General features: G+C 36.6%; 2 protein-coding genes across 11 annotated transcripts in view; one reads left to right on the top strand and one right to left on the bottom strand.

Moving 5' to 3' along the window:
• The window catches only part of LOC128677408 (guanine nucleotide exchange factor DBS-like), a 92592-nt gene that overhangs the window by 48368 nt on the left and 28459 nt on the right, over window positions 1-15765 (bottom strand). For all 10 annotated transcript variants that reach the window (XR_008405531.1, XM_053758283.1, XM_053758292.2 and 7 more), the window contains exons 2-11: window positions 12286-12484; window positions 11352-11442; window positions 10437-10667; window positions 9535-9668; window positions 8737-8856; window positions 8190-8310; window positions 6888-7038; window positions 6624-6778; window positions 5903-6073; window positions 5074-5211 (exon numbers count right to left, since the gene is read on the bottom strand). Coding sequence is in view for 9 of the 10 variants with exons in the window: in XM_053758283.1 (XP_053614258.1) it covers window positions 5074-5211; window positions 5903-6073; window positions 6624-6778; window positions 6888-7038; window positions 8190-8310; window positions 8737-8856; window positions 9535-9668; window positions 10437-10667; window positions 11352-11442; window positions 12286-12484 (1511 nt within the window). In the remaining variant the exon portion in view is untranslated. The remainder of the gene's footprint in view (window positions 1-5073; window positions 5212-5902; window positions 6074-6623; window positions 6779-6887; window positions 7039-8189; window positions 8311-8736; window positions 8857-9534; window positions 9669-10436; window positions 10668-11351; window positions 11443-12285; window positions 12485-15765) is intronic.
• Window positions 7238-8231, top strand: LOC128677459 (E3 ubiquitin-protein ligase CCNB1IP1-like). The gene has a single exon (XM_053758331.2). It carries the CDS (start codon window positions 7331-7333, stop codon window positions 8144-8146), a length of 816 nt encoding a protein of 271 aa, XP_053614306.1. The 5' UTR covers window positions 7238-7330; the 3' UTR covers window positions 8147-8231.

The following is a 15765-nucleotide window of genomic DNA, read 5'->3' as shown; positions in this document are numbered from 1 at the left end:
AATAAATTGTTTGACGGGCGCATTTGCACCGGTTCCTGAGGTAGACGTTAACGCATAGGTACATGTGTTTATTTTTTAACTTTAGCAAGTGACCTCATACTCGTAAGCTATTTCCACGAGACACTAGGACTAGGATGTTGCATTGTATGTCTAGTTTCAAAACTTCATGAATGAAAGAACAGCAGTGCTCTACGTGTCAATATTTGTGTGGCTCGTCACGGATATTGCGTCAATAGCCATGATTATTGTACCACCATAATGATGTACACATTGTACACTTTCACTTGAAACACTATGCACTATGTTGTCATCCGTATGGGTCACGATTGGCCCGAGTACACTATAAATATATGAATGGGTATGGAGCGCTAAATAGAGCGGTAAAAAAGAACTATAGTTTTGTCGTGGTACCAAATCATTATTGGTACAGTAGACAGCACATGAACCGTCTCAACTTGATTGTAAATTTGCCACTATTACCAAGGCAAGGAGATTCTATGTAACGCTTACGCGTGTGCTTTCTTTATGGAATTTGGGCCGGCTGCATGTAGACGCATGCGTCAAAATTCCATACAAAATCGTGCACGCATACGTGTTACACAGTCCGTTTGTATCGGTTTTTGATCGGTAACAAATATTTAGCCCTTCTTCCATTATGGTTCACTGATAAACTAAATTAATATAATATAAAAAGGTAGTATGTTATTATCATAAGTGAAATAAAAAATAAGAAGTGGAGATTTCGTAAAACCCTTATCCAAAATGAATGCAAGAAAAAAAAACTAGAACGAGATATGTCAATTCCGGAAAATATTGATAAAAAATATACACATTATTTAATGAAGACTCAACATGTAGAAATCATTAAAAAACATTGGCATGAGAAGGCAATAAATTGTAAGAAGCGACAAATCAACATAATTCTCCGCCCACATTTTCACTCCTTTTTGGTGACTTAAATAAATATTCACAAAATAAAGTAGGACAAGCCGTATTCTAGAATATGCATGTAATAAATTTTATTTATGTTATTTGGCCGGCTATATTTCACTAGCAATTATGTACTATGTGTTATTATAACGTATATACATAAGCTTCCTTATAAGTGCAAAAGTTTTGAAGGCTTATCGTAATTATAAATAATGTCCCTAAGACTTTTTGCAAATATTTCCAAACATTTTTGAAAGTGAAATACTTAACTAAGTAAGTATTGGAAAAGATCCAAATTTTCTCCAGTATAATATTCTGTTAAGTATGAAATTTCAGAGGATGTGCCAACTTCAAAATATGATCTCACTTTTTAAGAGGATACGCAATAAACAGATGTAATACCACACTTTCCGAGTATTAGGAAGTGTAAACACTCGTTAAATTATACATAAATAAACACACGAATCTTATTATACTAATCAGTCTGTTATAAGTCTTATTAAAACCGAGTTAAGTTCTTTTTGGCTTAATAAGTTATCATAAATTTCTCATCAACTTTGAAATGTTTAGACACTGAACTGAACCGTATCAAATATTTAAAAATATTTATTCATAGACGCTGCATCATGCAAGAAGATCTTGGTAGTCGTAAACACAATTTTTTTAATGGGGTCCTTGAAATTTTTTTTGTTAATCGCTTTAGTTTGTCAAAGTGAAAAACTCCGATTCATAAATATCCATCACTAAAACATCTATACATATATACATGTGTAGATATAATTTAAAGGGTAACTTTATAAAGAGTATCAAAGTTTTCCTGAAACAAGTACATCTGGAAAAGTTTAAGTTAGCTATTACTTATACATTAAACTAGTGGCCCGTCCCTGCTTCGCTCAGGTAAAACCTTAATAAATTATACACCTAAACCTTCCTCAGGACTCAAACTATATATAAATAACACCCGCATCAAAATCCGTTGCGTAGTTTAAAAGATTTAAGCATATATAGGGATATAGGTACAGAGAAAGCGACTTTGTTTTATACTATACAGTGATGATGTTAAGCCTTCATGTGTTTCTGTTAAGTATAACACATTCTGAGAAAAGTATCAATAGAATGCGGAATTATGAATAAAAAGACTATCTCCAATCTACATCTTGCACGTACTTAACGGTCAGCATATAGACCTAACCGAAATTATAACAAATTCGCCTCTATAACCAAGCCATACGGGCCTACGCATAGTTCTGCAAACGATTGTACATACCTAATGATATAATCGACGGCAATGCTGTCATTGTTATAAGGTAATTCGTGATATTTTTGCTTACAACTCTATTAGCCGACTGACTCGCATAAATACCGTTGGGTGGTATTGGCCTGTGAAACAATTGGATTTTGCGGATGCAAACAATGGGTGTGGGTCGACATGTAACTCTTTAGACATTAAAAGTAGTTTAATATAAGTTCCAATACTTAAATTTATTCAACGTCATCAAAACAAAAAATAGTATTAATTCGCGTTTTCAATCAGGATCATCAGGAGGAGAATAAGCAACAAATAGGGATTTACAAAAAAGCTTAGGGCGAAATACGAACAAACAAGATCACAATTTAGTTCATAAAGTTTCCCTTTTTCTAAGGAAATCGAACTTGTAATGACTCGGAAATCCATTTTATATCCTGATATCGTTTGACGGCTTTTTTCCGTGTTGCTTGTTCTAAAGCCTTTGTAAAGGGACGCCGAATCGATTTTAGCTTGTAACTGGTGACGAGAAAAGACAAAATTGTCTTTTTTTAACCGGTTACAAAATGCATTTATTTGAAACCTTGTAAAAGTGGCCGAATGCATGAAGGCGTGGATAATAGCAGCAACAGGATCTTAGGAAGTGGCGCTTCTAAAAAACATTTATTTTGACATGATTTGTCCTACCCTGTCGTCACTGTAGTTTTAGTATATAACTTTGATAGTGTTTGGGGTAGTTACTTGAGAATTTGATATTTTTACAAAGTCAAAAGTAAATAAATTATTTTAATAAAGTAATGAACACTTGCCAACTGCGCAGCACGCAATCATAGGTGCTCGTAAAGTGGAAATATTTAATGACAATCTTAGGGGGACGTAATACATGAACAAGCGATGGAAGGTTTAATATTTTGTAGCTATTAAAGTAAAACTCTTTTATTGTTTGCTATCTTTCGCCCGCGGCTTCGCCCGCGTGATTTCTAGTTGCAGTTATTTTTCCGGTATAAAAGGTATATCCTCGTCTCGTCTCGTCTTCTAACTACATGTATGCAAAATTTCAAGAAAATGGATCGAGCAGATAAAGCGTGAAGAGGTGACAAACGAACAAACTTACTTTCGCATATTAATTAGGATTTACTGACTAGACTGAATATAACGTTGATAAAGTTTTAGGGTAAATGAAAGTTTCAATAAATGCATACATACTTCATAATATTTATTTCTCAGGTGTGTTTCATCTGTTAATGTAGTTGATAATATTAAACATTTATCGTTTTATTCACCCGTTGCCACTTTGTGGCTAGAACACAAAAGGACATCAATTTCTACTTGAATAGCGGTATTGTTAAGGGCTGTCCCTAATTACTAGAAAGTATGACGTCAGTGGAAAGCCAGGTTTGTCACCTCCTTCGACCTCTCGCTCTCAGCTGACTTTCTATACTTACGACGTTTTTGCACGACGTGATTGCGCTGCGCTGGCGCATAGTTCATTACTTGTAATGAGATGTTTTTGTGCTAATTAAAGGCGACCGTCGGAACTTTCTTGGATGAAAATCGAAAGGAAATTTCCGTTATTACGGATTATGTTATTATATTTATAATTAATCCAGTTTTCTTATAATGATAAACAGTATTTGCAAAAACATAGGTATATACCTACATATAAGAAAACTGTAAGAGGGGCCAATTCTGTACATTGAATATAAACATTAAAAAAAATACATTTAGGGGTTTTCATACAAGTAATAGAAACCAAAAATATGATTTTTGAAATTCGTGTCTTTCTGTTCTTCGCTTTTCACACCAAAACTACTGGACTGATTTAAATACTTGAAATTTGGTATCGTACATCGTACATACCGGGCTAATATCTTAGAGACATTTTATCCCGGTACATAGTCGGGTTCCCGTAGGAAAATTAAAAATAAAATACTGTATCGATTTATTTGATTTCATACCGAACTTAGGTACATCTTAGATAAATTTCATACTGGCAAATTGGCAAATTGTCTGGCATAGGATAATCAAAAAATAAACTACTGAATCGACTTTCATGAAATTGGGTACAAATTAACACTATCCCATAAATCTGTAAAAGTCCCAAATATATTTTCATTGTATATAAATCAAGGTGATTTTGTCATTATAAGATATATAATATTATATATTACAGGCACAAGGACATCATTAACGATCGAGTAGTGCGTGCTTACTCTTTTGACAACACTCTCGACTTTCCTGGCGACAGGCTGCGGCGGACGCAACTTTCGTTATTATGAGCTGCGCGTGCGCACGACAGCCGTTGCATGCTAATGCGCACGAAAGTGCTTGAACTTGGACGTGTAGCTTACAATGTTCTTTTATTTGTTGTTTACTTTTGCCCTTCCTCATGAGTATATTATTCTTAATGTTTTATTGTCTGTGGCGCCGCCGTTATCCCTCGTGGTCCCATCAATGGGACAAAATCATGAGAGCTCGAGCATATTCATGATGTTATAAAGTACTGATCATTTCATATCAGATACGTATAAATTAAAAAAATAAATCGAATAGCAACCACAACACAATCAACTCTGACTATGGGTTCATCTAGAAATTGAAGCTTGGATTTATTTTGTAGGACTTTTCCAATATATAAATTTTAAACATTATCACACTTGTCATAATTACATTTTATTTTTTAACCATATACAAAACGACGGAGTTCCATGCTCCATCACTTGCAACTTCCTAGATATTTCTACAATGTCTTTTTGACTAACTATGTAAAGGATTACAAAAACGCTAAACACAGTACTAACTGTTGCCAACACATGTTGTGTGCAAATGCAGACACTGACACCACCGATAAGAGCATACTTAGCTCTTAAATAAGAAGAAAAAGAAGAGCCACTGACCTTGTTGGTGGGCGGCGGCACGGCCGCGCTCTGCGGCGGCACCGATTGCACCGGCCGCGCCGGCTTGGCGGCCGCGCGTTGGAGCGTCGCTCTTTTCACGGTAGCCATAAGCCACATGTCTTCTACGCGTTGCGCCACCTGGCGGTCAATTACGAATTGTGTCATTTCTCATTTGAGTTTGTCTCTTTCGCAGAGGCTGTGACCGCGGCAAAGCCGTAAAAAATAAACATTAAAATTTTGAGGACTCTGAGGGGTTAATGCGGGTTTGCATTTCACTTCTCACCATCGAATCGATTCGAAGTGAGACGCAGCGAACCAATCACATTGCAGTGTTTGTCGATGCGTCACAATGGCGCAATGTGATTGGTTCCCTGCGTCTCACCATCTCACCCTGCGTGATTTTACAAGCAGCGCGGCTTGCTTAAGACTTAAGACCGTATTAAGGAATGCTAATGCTGTTAATCAACTGCCAACGTTATGTGTCCCTTAGTTTCCTCTTACGATATCCATGTCGAGATACGGAGTGGTTACTATTATAGGGTGATGGTGGTACTATTCTAGGGCGGAACCACCTAACCTAAATAATTGGAATCCCACCCAAAACAAAAGAAAGACAAAGTGTTCAAGGACCACAACTATGTAACTAAATTATTGGCACCCACAATTTTACTTACATATTCTGTAATCTGCTACTCAAAAACGATTCTGATGATATATAAAAACATTTTTATAATTTGAAACAAATTGTATGAAATATAAATTCTCGGTAGAAAAGAAGGCCTTTGTGCTGGGACATAACTACAGGCTAAAAGAAAAATATTATTTTTACCTGCGTGACCAAGGCCCTGGTCTCCTGCGTGGCGGACTGCATGAGCATCTCGCGGAACTGCTCGGGCGTGCTGAGGCCGAAGCTCTTGGCGTCCTCTATCAGCCTGTCCACCGCCACTAGCCCCTTCTCGCCCGCCAGCAGGTCCACGCCCGTCGCGCACCATTCGTTTGCCTGCCAATAGAAAGGACAATTACATTTTTCATGTCGTGTACATAAAACAATATATAATCATGATATGATACATAGATAAGGTGTTACATAGAAAGTTCTACATGTTTCACAATGTAGTAGGTACACGAAAATTAATTGCTAAAGTAAAATAAAAAATAAACAAAAAATATATATAAACTTGAAATTAATGTTGTTGGTGGGAATCAATTTGACACTTTGTCCATAGAGTATTCAAGTAGGTACATTATATAATTAAGAATAACGGACATATAGTACTAGCATACACTTATATCAAGTACGTAGGTACCTCAAGAGTACTAGCTTACACCGCAGACATCGGAATTTTCCCCGTGGCGTACACATAAATGCTGCGCAGATATTGCGTATTTGAGAGCTAAGGAAAAACCTTTATAGCATAAGTAGTGGCCAAACGAGAATGCGATTTACCTGATGGTAAGCAAACACCATAGCCCATGGACACCGGCTACCTAATGTAACTCAAAAATTGGCGAAATGTATCGTTTTTTAATTACATTTCCCGTAAACTTACTTTGTCTATCCTGTCCATGAGTTCCCGCGCTTTGGCCAGCAATAGATTTCTCTTCTGTATTTTATCGACTAGTAATGCACTCGTTCGTCTCAACTCTTCGCATTTTGACTCTATGTGGTCAACTGAACTTAGTGGGTCTTGCATTAGTTTCTCGCCTAGAAAAATAATGTTACTAATTACACAATGGATACAAAAATTAAAACATGAAATACCTACATGAGGAGGTTTACTTGTGCATTGTGGCAAAAGGTAAAAAAATAATACCATCATCTATAACTGCATTGGCGGTTTCGAGATCACAGGTACATAGTTTCTCAAAGTCGGTCGCCTCCTGTATGAGGTTCTCCACTCTGTTCGCAGTCTCTCCCACTTCTGTCATGTCGCACGCTGTCTTAAGATGGCCGTCTAAAGTCGCCTGAAAAAAAAATTACAAAAAAATCCTTCTCGAAAAAAACAACAACAAACAAAAAAACATATCCAATCAATACATATAATAAAAATATAAAACAATCGAATAAAAATTTCACGGTATTTTTTTTCTTTTTGTTGATCTTTGGCGTATACAGTAAACGGTCGATGTGTATAAAAAATAAGTGATCCTGTCCGTTAATAAAAAAGAAAAAATATTTGCCCAATAATTTGACATAAAAAAATAACCTCAAAAATTATGTTGTTTATCTAGTGCACGGAAAATGTAATTATATTTTATGCACTTGTCAAGTCTACAGACAATAACCATGGATATGATGTGTAATTTTCGTAAATGCAGAAGATCTTTATCCAACCAAGCATGGGTAACAACATGTTCGCACGCTTTCTGCATAGAACACGGGCAGAGGGAATTTAAAAGAAACGCCGAAAATTGTTTAACATGTCCAGCTTGTGGCAGTGAGTTACGAGATAAATTCGATGTTATACAAGCCGACCTCAAGCCTAGTGAGACTTTTAAGTCAATCGTTTTAGCAGGATTGAAACCTGATACCATAATGGATGTTGCAATGAGGGCTATGTCATTTTGGTCGTATCAAATCGAGCAAGAGACTATGTACCAAGAAAGCATGGCAAAACATTCGAGGGAAAAGCTTGTGTGTTTAGAAGAGATTAATAATTTAAACCTTCAGAAAATCAAGGCAGAATTAGAAACGTGTAAACGTAAGATTGTTTCGCTACAGGAGGAATATAACGTTAAGAGAAGGCAGAACGAAGAGCTGAAGGCGCGTTTGGAAGACAGGTCTAGGAAAATACAAAAATTAACGTTTCAACTGGAAGCCCAAAAGAGGAAAGACATACGTGGAAATAATGTAGAAGAGAATAGTAATATTAATGATCCGAATAAATGCATGGATATCTCTGCGTTAATGCGAAAGCGATCAGCTTCGGAGGCATTTGTATTCCGACCAGCGAAGGAAATGGACGAGTCTCATGTCAATAGGCTATGTTCGCCTAAAACGCCTATTTTTGACTTTAGACCCAAAAGTAGTAAGAGACAGTCAAATTTTAAATTTAGACCATTGTCGTCTTAGCGAAGACTAACATAATATATTAGAAGTAAGAGTAATGTATTACCTGCATCTGTTTAAAGTTTAATAAAAATGTCCTAAATTTTAACCAGTGGTTTAATTTCATGGAATGTTTCTGCCAAAAATTATCGAATTGTTTTTCAGTCTCTTCAAGTTGCGCCAGTAGCCTGAAATATTAACACCATGTTATTAATTAATAGGCAATAAGGATCTATAACAAGTAACATTCTCTAAAACGATTTACCTATCTTCTGAACATTAGAATTAGGACTTTTAAACTTTTCCGCTTTGTCCGTAGATTATGATGGTGGTACATCGGCGACGTATGTACTTATAACGCTTAGTTTTATGGCGACCTATTGTATAATACTTGATACTTGCCATTATATTTATCTATAACTTGCCATGAAGTCAAATCAGGTACTGTTTTCCATGTGTCAAAAACAAAAAATGTATGGGGCTTGTAGGACAACATGGCAAAGTGACGTCACAATAAGTATTGGAATAAAAAAATATACTTTCGTTTTTTTTTTAGATTGTAGCACTAGTAATTTTGATTCTTAATAACATAACAGGTAGGTACTATTAATTACCTTTCGACCGCGGCGACGTGGCTTATAATATTATAATTAAGATTTGGTTTTCGCACTTGCGTCAACAACTCTTCACCTTGTGCCGTCGCTGACGCCAGTTCTGTTTTTAAAGCTTTATACCTGAAAATATATAAACAAGTAGGAATAACAGGTTACGGTTTATTAAGGTTCAAAATAGTCTATTCAATTTGGCTTGCCCCTTAAAAAAATTGCCGTTATAAACTAGAAAAGATGGGTCGGGTGGTTTCGAACAAAGATATTTTTTTCTCCTTCCTAACTATTAGTTATATACTAATAAAATAAAATTACATAATATACTAGTATATAAGTCTGTGTTAACTGTATAATTGTAGACCAAAAGTTTTAATAGCCGAAGGGGAAAAACGTAACATTCTAAATGGGTTTTATATTTGACCATGTACTTTATTGTGTACTTACATTGTTATATTACTGATAAAAAATTATACATAAATTTATATTTAAAAAATGGTAAGCCCTTCTGGCATAATAGGGACCAACACCGTTTGAATGAGTTTCTTTCGGCATTTCTTCTCAGCTATGGTCGTTCCGAAATGCTAGTAGTTTGTAGCTTTGGTAAACATAATTCAATTTAGAATATGACGTGAAAAAGCGTGGCTGTGAAGGCCTAATTTCTGAAAAAAATGATTTGATTTTGATTTATAAGATAGATATATAATATAATTAAATAGGCCTAATCTGATCTAAGTACCTAAAAATTTTGGAAGTAAATAGAATAGCTAGATATCAAAAGATATTTCAGTCTACGGTAAGGTTTACCTAGTTTCTTGTGAGTCTAACAATTCTTTGGTTTGAGAGGGGTCGTTGCCCATGTCACAGTCAACGATCTCGTGCATGAAGTTGTCCAGTTTCCCTGAATTTTCCTTCATCATAATTGAAAACTTCTCCAAAGCCTGAAATAAATGTATGCATAAGGTTAAATAGGTCTAAATATAGTGATAGGTAAGTAGAATATATTACACAAAACTATTGTAGCGGGAGCTAGGTGATTATGCTCGACCGCCACAAAGGGAAGATCTTCCCGCCAGGCTAGGTGTTGCACCTGGGGAACCGCACGGCTCCGACGGTGTCATGTCGAAGGTTTTATTTATGCTTCTAATCTAAAACGCACTGTCTGCGCGGTCTAGGCTTGTTAGCTGTCCATAGTGAGTCGACCGTCGTGCCATCTGTCCATAGTGTCCTGGATCACTTGTGTGGCTTGTTATTCGTTGCGTTTGGTCGGCTTTTTACATCTGCGCCGTTGTGCATGTGGCGTGGTAGATGTCGTCGCCACACTATTCATAATAGTTGGCGATTAACTAATTAGAAGTAGTAAGGTATGAAAAAACAATTGAAACCTGACAATCTGCTTGAAGAGTTTAAGCACCTACTTCTACAGATAGAATTTCTGAAGGAAACTAACTGACTGGTTCTCGTGATGAACCCAAACGCTCACAATCCATTGTTGCTGTATCCACTTGGAATATGAATCCTGGATCTCGACCCTCAAATCCAGCGTCAGTTGGAATTATCAAAATGCTCTTATCCTCATCGTTGGTGGAACACATACGCACGCGGATCCAAAACTCTTCTCGGAAAATTTTGCTCCTGACTTCTGACAGAACCTTCTGGAGGAAGTTGACTGACTAGAGATAATCTTATGATAATCTCAAAATACTTACAATCCGTTGCTGTATCCACTCGGAGTGTGAATACTGTAGCTCGCCCCCTAAGTCAGAGGTCAGCTGGGTCCTGTCGAAGTGTTCGTACAGCTCGTCGATGGTGGAACACACGTGTACCCGGAACCTAAATTCCTCCTTGAACAGTTTACTGCTGACTTCTGACAGAGCCTTCTGGAGGAAGCTGGCTGGTCGGAGTACGTAGACGGCGTGGATCACGCCGGGGAAGAACTCCTGGAAAGATAAAATACAAAAAATATAATGTATTTTTAAATATGCATCTTGAATATTTAAATAACCATAAAAGGTGTTTTTCCAAAATATATACGACACTTTCGACAAAAGTAAAGTCTTCCTAGTAAAAAGTTACGTGTAAAGTTTCCTACGCATGATCTTTTCAGATTTTTATGTAAAAGGGTAAAGTTGCGAATTATTTTTAATTAAAAGAATCCTTCCGAATATGCTGTCAAATATTTTTTTAGTTTAATTTTCAAGATATCACTTCCTGAACGCTGCTAATAAATACCAAATGTTAAAAAAAGTTTTAAAACAACCTTCTCATCTCATCAAACTACGAATTCAAATCCCAAAGAAAAAAAAGCAAAACATGCAATCTAAATATTATATATATTTTAATCTAGCAAGTAGGTTCGATTCCCGCAGGACTCCCGCGACGGAGCGGACGTCCAGTACAGTTGAACTCATGCCAGAAGTATTTTATTGTAGTAAACTTAGCTGGAGATGCGTGCAATTTTTTTATTTGCTGGTTAGTAAAGTAGCTGGTCTACTTAACTAACAAGATGTAAGTTAAATTATGGGAATATAAACTTTTTCTGAAGTGAAAATATTTCAATGTTTTTAAAAATTATTATAGCTTGACTAGAAAAACAATCGATAAAATAAACAGGTCAAACTTACGGAAACCCGTAACAACACTGTCTTCACTGAATTCCATCTGTCTTTTCTCCGATCTATTATGATGTGGAAGCCCATGTCAGCTTCCAATAACCTGAAACGAATAAACAGATAATGAAATCGTACATCGTTCTATCAATCTCCGGTAATGGCCGACGTTTTATTTATTACATCCCCGAGGCTCTAACCACATTTGTTACTCGGCAAAACCTCTTGTATCAAAAGTGATTCCTACAATATGTATGTTAGTTAGTCTGTAATGTATTTATTATATGATCCATTGGCATATTACGCACGATATATTTAGGTTTTATTCGCAAAACAATTTCTGCTATATTTCAAGCCCTGAAATCAGAGTTCGTTTCGGTGTTTTTATATAAACCAGAATAGAATTATCCATTATATTAACTTGTAAGAACGATAAATATCATACACACATTACAAATAGGCCATCGTCATTCATTTAAATTTCAATAAACAATGTTTTAATATAAGATAGAAAGGATTTCCTGCACCCTCGTCACAAAAGTTAACATAATAGTTACGGACCGGCAGTGCCGGTACGCATCAGAAGCGTATTTAGTACGCAAATAATACAGCTGAAGAATTTTGACATAAAATATTTTCACCTGTCTGTCCACTGGACATGCCCAAGCTTTTCCAAATTTCCTATATGAATATATATATCTTCTACAGGTACTCAATCAATACGTTGCTTTTAAATCAGCTCCATCACTACACGACCTTTATACGAAATTGTCTCTAAAAAAAGGTTGGTTGGAGGTAGTTACCACAAATAACGAAGGCAAAGACTTAAGATAAAGTAGCAGCCTTCGGTACTCTGCAGCAGAAAACAGATGGAAGTTGTTGTGGTCAGGGAACGTGATGGGAGGTCGATGATGATTCGACAATTTATCTCAAGAAGAGTAGTACTTACGAGGGCACGGAGGTGAGATAAAGCAGCAGCCTTCGGTATTCTGCAGCAGAAAGTAGGTGAAAGTTGTTGTGGTCAGGGAACGTGATGAGAGGCCGGTGGTCCTTCGCCAGGCCCCCGGTGGCGAGCGCATACTGAGGCAGAAGCAGCTCTCCAACGCTCCGGCCCTCGTCTGGTTCGCCGCAACCGTCGCATTCTGCTTCTGGAAGACAAAAGAGGAGTATTTAATGTCTTCGTAACCATTTTATATCTTGATCAGCTGCTGGCTGGATGTCGACAAGGATAATACGCGTGCTAATAGTCTGACAACTAAGGATACCGACGAACGTGCGAAGTGGAGATGTAGAAAGCGGACCCTGGGCTCCGACGCTCAACGAAACCGGCATACGCTTAGATGAGAGAGAGATCAGCCGCAACAATTTGCCTTTACTATGTTTTAATGTCTTTTTTTTAATTTTTTGGCAATACAAAAAGATTATGTCATAGATAATTTCTTCCTAGTGGCGTCGCAGTAGGTACTTACTGAAAAATATGTAACGGCCTAGTTCACATTAAAATATTAGCTTTTTGCATGTCTTAAAATCGGATTCATTCGTTCCAGGATCCACGTGTGGATCAAGACGTTGGAGCGAAACGACAGGAGGCTTCAAATTGACACACGAGGAAGTTATTTTTTGTTTCATGTGGCAGTTTCACTCGTTATATATTGTTAAAGACATTAGTTAAAGCTGTAATTGGTGACTTTTATTCTGTTTTATTAATGTCACAATGATCGTTTTTCCACTTGATTTGATGTCATTCTCATGGATTTAGTAAGTACTTCGTGTCATTCTGTTTCTAGGAGGATATTGTCTTTCCCTGTTTACAACTTCAGATGATATAACGTATTAACTTACAATACAATGGTTGCTGTCATCAGATTTTATAATCTACATTATAACATGACATCAGTTACGTTTTTGTTTACACATATTTATGACAACATGTCACCAAAACGTGGGCAATACACAAATATGTTTCACTTTGCTTTATTCGTAGATCTTATTATCTTGATATCATTCCTAGATGCTCATATTCATTTAGATCTACAAAGAGAACACGTACTTCAACTCTAAATGCTATACAAATCAAACAATTTACTGTGGAGCTCACCTATTAATTCGCTGCAGTGCAGTACTACAAAGAGAAACGGAATTCACGCTTCTGACGCAAAGCCTAAGCCTTAACCATCACGGCACAGCTTTTACGGCGGATTTATTAGCTCTTATACCAATGTATAAAATGTGAGCCCATTAGCTGATTGATGAAGCTAATTATAAATACATATTTAGCTTGAGAATAGAAACAATTTTTTTATCAAAACTATACGATACTTATGACTAGCTTAGTCCTAGTAGTCTACGTATAAATAACTTTTTGAGATGTCATGTCCCAAAAATGACCAAATAAGCTTTATTTTATGTTCCTTATAAAGTACACAATAAACACGTAAAATTGTGAAAAATGATATAAGTTATCAGTAACTCGATACAATAATAACTGGTGAAGACCCTGAGGGTATTCAGCCAGTTAACGAGTCGTACAGACTACAATATGCGTAATGCATTTTAAACTGAACAAAGGATATTGCACTTTAGAGTTTAATTTGAGATAACTACAGGATAAATAAATAAAGGGTCAGTGAATCCTTTGGCTTTGGGAACAATTTTTTTTATTATTTATTGCCATATGTGTGGAGTGGAGCTGATACTAGCCAAGAAATCAAAACCGCACTGAGTGGTAGATCTAAATAGGTGTTTACAAACTGTGCTGTGCCAATCCTACATATTTAATCTGAACGATTACTTCCTTCGGAGCCCAGGGGCCGCTCCCCTCCTTTTTCTTCGCTTCCCCTACTTGGTCTTCGGCATCCCTCTGACATCATTAACAGCCTCCTCAACGGGCTGGTCGTGCAGGGCATGCAGTAATAACAAACAAAAATGTATGTACACTTCTACCCCCGGGTACCCATTTACACACAAACAAAAAATCACCGTCACAAAGTTCGACCGAACGCATAGATCTATCGAATTTTTTCGTTTGTAAACATCGAAAAAAAAATTGTAGTAAATTGATCAAGTGAACATCGAATCACGGCACACCTTGAAGGCACCCAAATTATATAGAAAATTTCACTCTACTACTGCTAATGAAGTGTGTCGAAAACTCACAGTGGAACTCATTCGATCTCGTCGAACATACTAACGAGCCAACTTTTGTTCAGCTTTGTTTGTTTCAGTTCTATGAACATCATTAATTTTCATAATGAAAACCTACTTTTTGCTTTTTTTATGTAATTCCTTCTTCTGTCTACAAAGAAAATAAGACTTAGACAAGTGCGAATAAAGAGTTAGGGGAGGTTCTTTGCATAGAACTAGAAGACCATGGACACCTTACGAGTAGATAAAAGAAATATGGACACTCAGGACAGCTTTTGATTGTTTTCGGCCAAAATGTAGTACGGAGGAAGAGAAATCAAATTTTATTCAATTCTGATCATTGTCATTCAGTAATTATGTCGTTCTAATGACTGAAATGATATGTGGTAAAAGACAGTATTTTTATTAACCGACCTCAAAAAAGAGGAAGTTCTATGTTTTTGTACATTGCGTGTCTTCAAGTCATTAAGTGATTTACAAAACATGTTGCCATCTGATATGTATTGTTATTTTATTCTACAATTGGGTGTGCCATGGTTGTTGTGCACGTTAGTCCTAGCAAGTAGGAATGATGTCGGGATTTTGGTAATGTTTTCATAGATCTTAACTAGGTATCTACTTATTTTTTGAAGCAGAACATAACTGACTCAAATCAGTCCTATCGATTTTGTTATTAATTGTTAACACACGTGTCAAATTTAATCCAAGTTGCCTAAAAGCATCTGACATGACTTTTAACGACTACCTATCGCCATTTAGTGGCATGAAGTCGCACCTATACACAACCAGTGAACTGAATAGTCAACCATTAATGCGGGCAGTATGGCGCAGGTTTCCTCACGATGATTTCAGAAGCAAGTAAAACGAGACGACGGTACTACACAAATTAAAAACGCAAATGTTAGGTTGGCGTTCTGCCAAATAAAATTCGTGATGCATTTGCTGCCCCGCAGGAAATATTATCTTTGTTGTGTACAATATATTTCCTTTTATTGAAATTGAATTTCGCAATACACCTAGACACATAAAACTTGGTATGCAGCAGTATTATTTTGGCTTGGTACGGAATTGTTGTAATTTTAATTTCCTGTTGTCAGAACGGGGTCGATATGGGTGGGTTGATCTTATACTTTTCCTAATAAGTGCGAATTCGGTAAAGCAATCGTAGAATCATTTAAGAGCCATGTCCCATTGCTACGCGCTCTTACGTCCTCCGTCACGTTGTAATCAGTCGACGAACAACACAGAAATGTTATAGAGAGAAGTTGGTGTTAATACCTGTAGA

The sequence above is a fragment of the Plodia interpunctella genome, chromosome 2 (genome assembly GCF_027563975.2).
Source record: "Plodia interpunctella isolate USDA-ARS_2022_Savannah chromosome 2, ilPloInte3.2, whole genome shotgun sequence".
Taxonomy (NCBI): Eukaryota; Metazoa; Arthropoda; class Insecta; order Lepidoptera; family Pyralidae; genus Plodia; species Plodia interpunctella.
The sequence above is the reverse complement of the archived record's forward strand: the minus strand, read 5'-3'. Positions and strand labels throughout refer to the sequence as shown.